The sequence below is a fragment of the Monopterus albus genome, unplaced genomic scaffold (genome assembly GCF_001952655.1).
Source record: "Monopterus albus unplaced genomic scaffold, M_albus_1.0 scaffold274.1, whole genome shotgun sequence".
Lineage (NCBI taxonomy): Eukaryota > Metazoa > Chordata > Actinopteri > Synbranchiformes > Synbranchidae > Monopterus > Monopterus albus.
The window spans coordinates 408,902-411,352 of record NW_018128154.1 but is presented as its reverse complement, the minus strand read 5'-3'; the positions used below and the strand labels follow the sequence as shown (position 1 = coordinate 411,352).

The 2,451-nt window shown below is 50.1% G+C and overlaps 1 protein-coding gene across 1 annotated transcript in view; it reads right to left on the bottom strand.

The window, feature by feature from the left end:
- LOC109972946 (atrial natriuretic peptide receptor 1-like) overlaps window positions 1-2,451 on the bottom strand; it is a 15,304-nt gene that overhangs the window by 6,301 nt on the left and 6,552 nt on the right. Inside the window, 1 exon segment of the mRNA XM_020622213.1 lies at window positions 636-780. Within this exon segment, the coding sequence (XP_020477869.1) occupies window positions 636-780 (145 nt within the window).

Here is a 2,451-nt window from a genome sequence, read left to right as displayed (position 1 = left end):
TGGCCCTCCTGTGTTGGGCCATGTGTTTGTGAAGCGGCTGCTTAGTTTCACCAATGTACAAGTCATTACACTCCTGACTGCACTTAATTGCATACACCACATCACTCTGTTTATGTCTGGGTGTTTTGTCCTTCAGGTGGACCAGTCTCTGCCGCAGGGTGTTCCCTGGTTTAAAGTTAACTGGGATATTGTGGTTGTGAAAGATCCTTTTTAACTTCTCTGATAAACCAGCCACATAAGGGATGACAGTGTTATCCCCTCTTGTTTCTGGTTTCTCCCTGTTGGTGTTGGGCCTCTTCCTTGCTTTGCTCCTTGCTCAACACCAGTCAGTCAGAACTGATGAAGCCTCTTGGATGAGAGGTGAAACGTCTTCGATCTAGAAATCTAAGTCTAGTTGATTTTTTCTAAGGTTTTTTTCAGTCAGCTGCCAGTAAACAGACAGATTGGGCTGCCATTTGGCCTGGGGGTTAAAGACCCGACTATCATCTACCTCTTCCCCAGTTTGAAACCTGTTCCCCATCTCTCTTGCCTTGTCTGCTGTCGACCCTTTAATAAATAAGCCCCAAAATATATTCTCTAAAAAGCAAGTGTCTGATGAGGTTAGATAGAGAGTTGTAGTCAAACAGGTAGCGTACTATATCCCAGTGCAGGTGAACAGTGTTTTCCGGGTCCCTGGCTGTCCGGTACAAGAGCCGAGACCAGTTACACAACTGGTGTTACTGTCGCTGTTTCCCACCATTACACTCATTATGCTGCCCATGGTCATACGAGCTTCCTGATCTATCAGGAGAAAGAGAGAGCAAGAGGATAAAGTTATGGCTGCCGTGTAGAGAAAGGTTCTCCAACAGCATGAGCAAATCATCTGGAATAACCAGATCCAAGTTTTATATCAGCTGTCAAAAGGAAAACAGAAGCTTCAGTTGCATCTCTTATTACTTTATGGCCACACATGGGGTGGTTTTTGTAAAAGCAGTGTGGTTTTAATTGTCCTATGATGACCTAAACACTTTGACTTTCTGCTCAGAGAAATAACGCTGTTGTTTTCCACACACTGTGGTGATTGAAAATGATGTGCTTGGTTGTACATTCAGACCAGTTTATACAAGTTGCAGACCAGTTTCACATAGTTTCAGACCAGCTGCTGTTGTCCATCCATCCATTTTCCTCTGCTTATTTGGAACTGGGTTGCGGGGTCAGCAGTCTAAGCAGAGATGCCCAGACTTCCCTCTCCCTAGACACTTCCTCCAGCTCCTCCGGGAGGGTACCGAGGCATTCCCAGGCCAGCCGAGAGACATAGTCCCTCCAGTGTGTCCTGGGTCTTCCCTGGGGCCTCCTCCCAGTGGGACATGCCCAGAACACCTCCCTAGGAAGGCACCCATGAGGCATCCGAAACAGATGCCTGAGCCACCTCAGCTGGCTCCTCTCGATGTGGAGGACAATGTCATCTGCAAAAAGCAGAGACGAGATCTTGTGGTCCCCAAACCGGACTCCCTCCGGCCCCTAGCTGCACCTAGAAATTCTGTCCATGCAAATAATGAACAGAACCGGTGACAAAGGGAAGCCCTGCTGGAGTCCAACATCGGAAAAAGTCTGACTTACTGCCGGCAATGCGAACCAAGCTCCAGCTCCAGTCTTACAGGGACAGGATGACTCTCAGTAGAGGGCCCCGGACCCCATACTCCCGGAGCACCCTGCACAGGGCGCCATAAGGGACACGGTCAAATGCCTTCTCCAAATCCACAAAACACAACGGGGGTGGATGAGATCAGTCCCGAGTACCTCAAGTCTCTGGATGTTGTGGGGCTGTCTTGGCTGACACACCTCTGCAACATCGCATGGTGGTTGGGGACAGTGCCTCTGGACTAGCAGACCAGGGTGGTGGTCCCTCTTTTCAAGAAGGGGGACCGGAGGGTGTGTTCCAACTATAGGGGGATTACACTCCTGAGCCTCCCCGGGAAAATCTATGCCAGGGTACTGGAGAGGAGAATTTGACTGATAGTCGAACCTCGGATTCAGGAGGAACAATGCGGTTTTTGTCCTGGCCATGAAACACTGGACCCTATACCCTCTTCAGGGTGGTGGAGGGTTCATGGGAGTTTGCCCAACCAGTCCACATGTGCTTTGTGGATCTGGAGAAGGCATTTGACCATGTCCCCTCGCTGTGCCTTGTGGGGGGTGCTCCGGGAGTACGGGGTCCAGGGCCCTTTGCTAAGGGCCATCTGGTCCCTGTATGACCAGAGCTGGAGCTTGGTTCGCATTGCCGGTAGTAAGTCAGACTTTTTCAGGGTGCATGTTGGACTCCGGCAGGGTTGCCCTTTGTCATCGGTTCTATTCATTATTTTTATGGACAGAATTTCTACGTGCAGCCAGGGGCTGGAGGGAGTCTGGTTTGGGGACCACAGAATCTCGTATCTGCCTTTTGCAGATGACATTGTCCTGTTTGCTCCATCA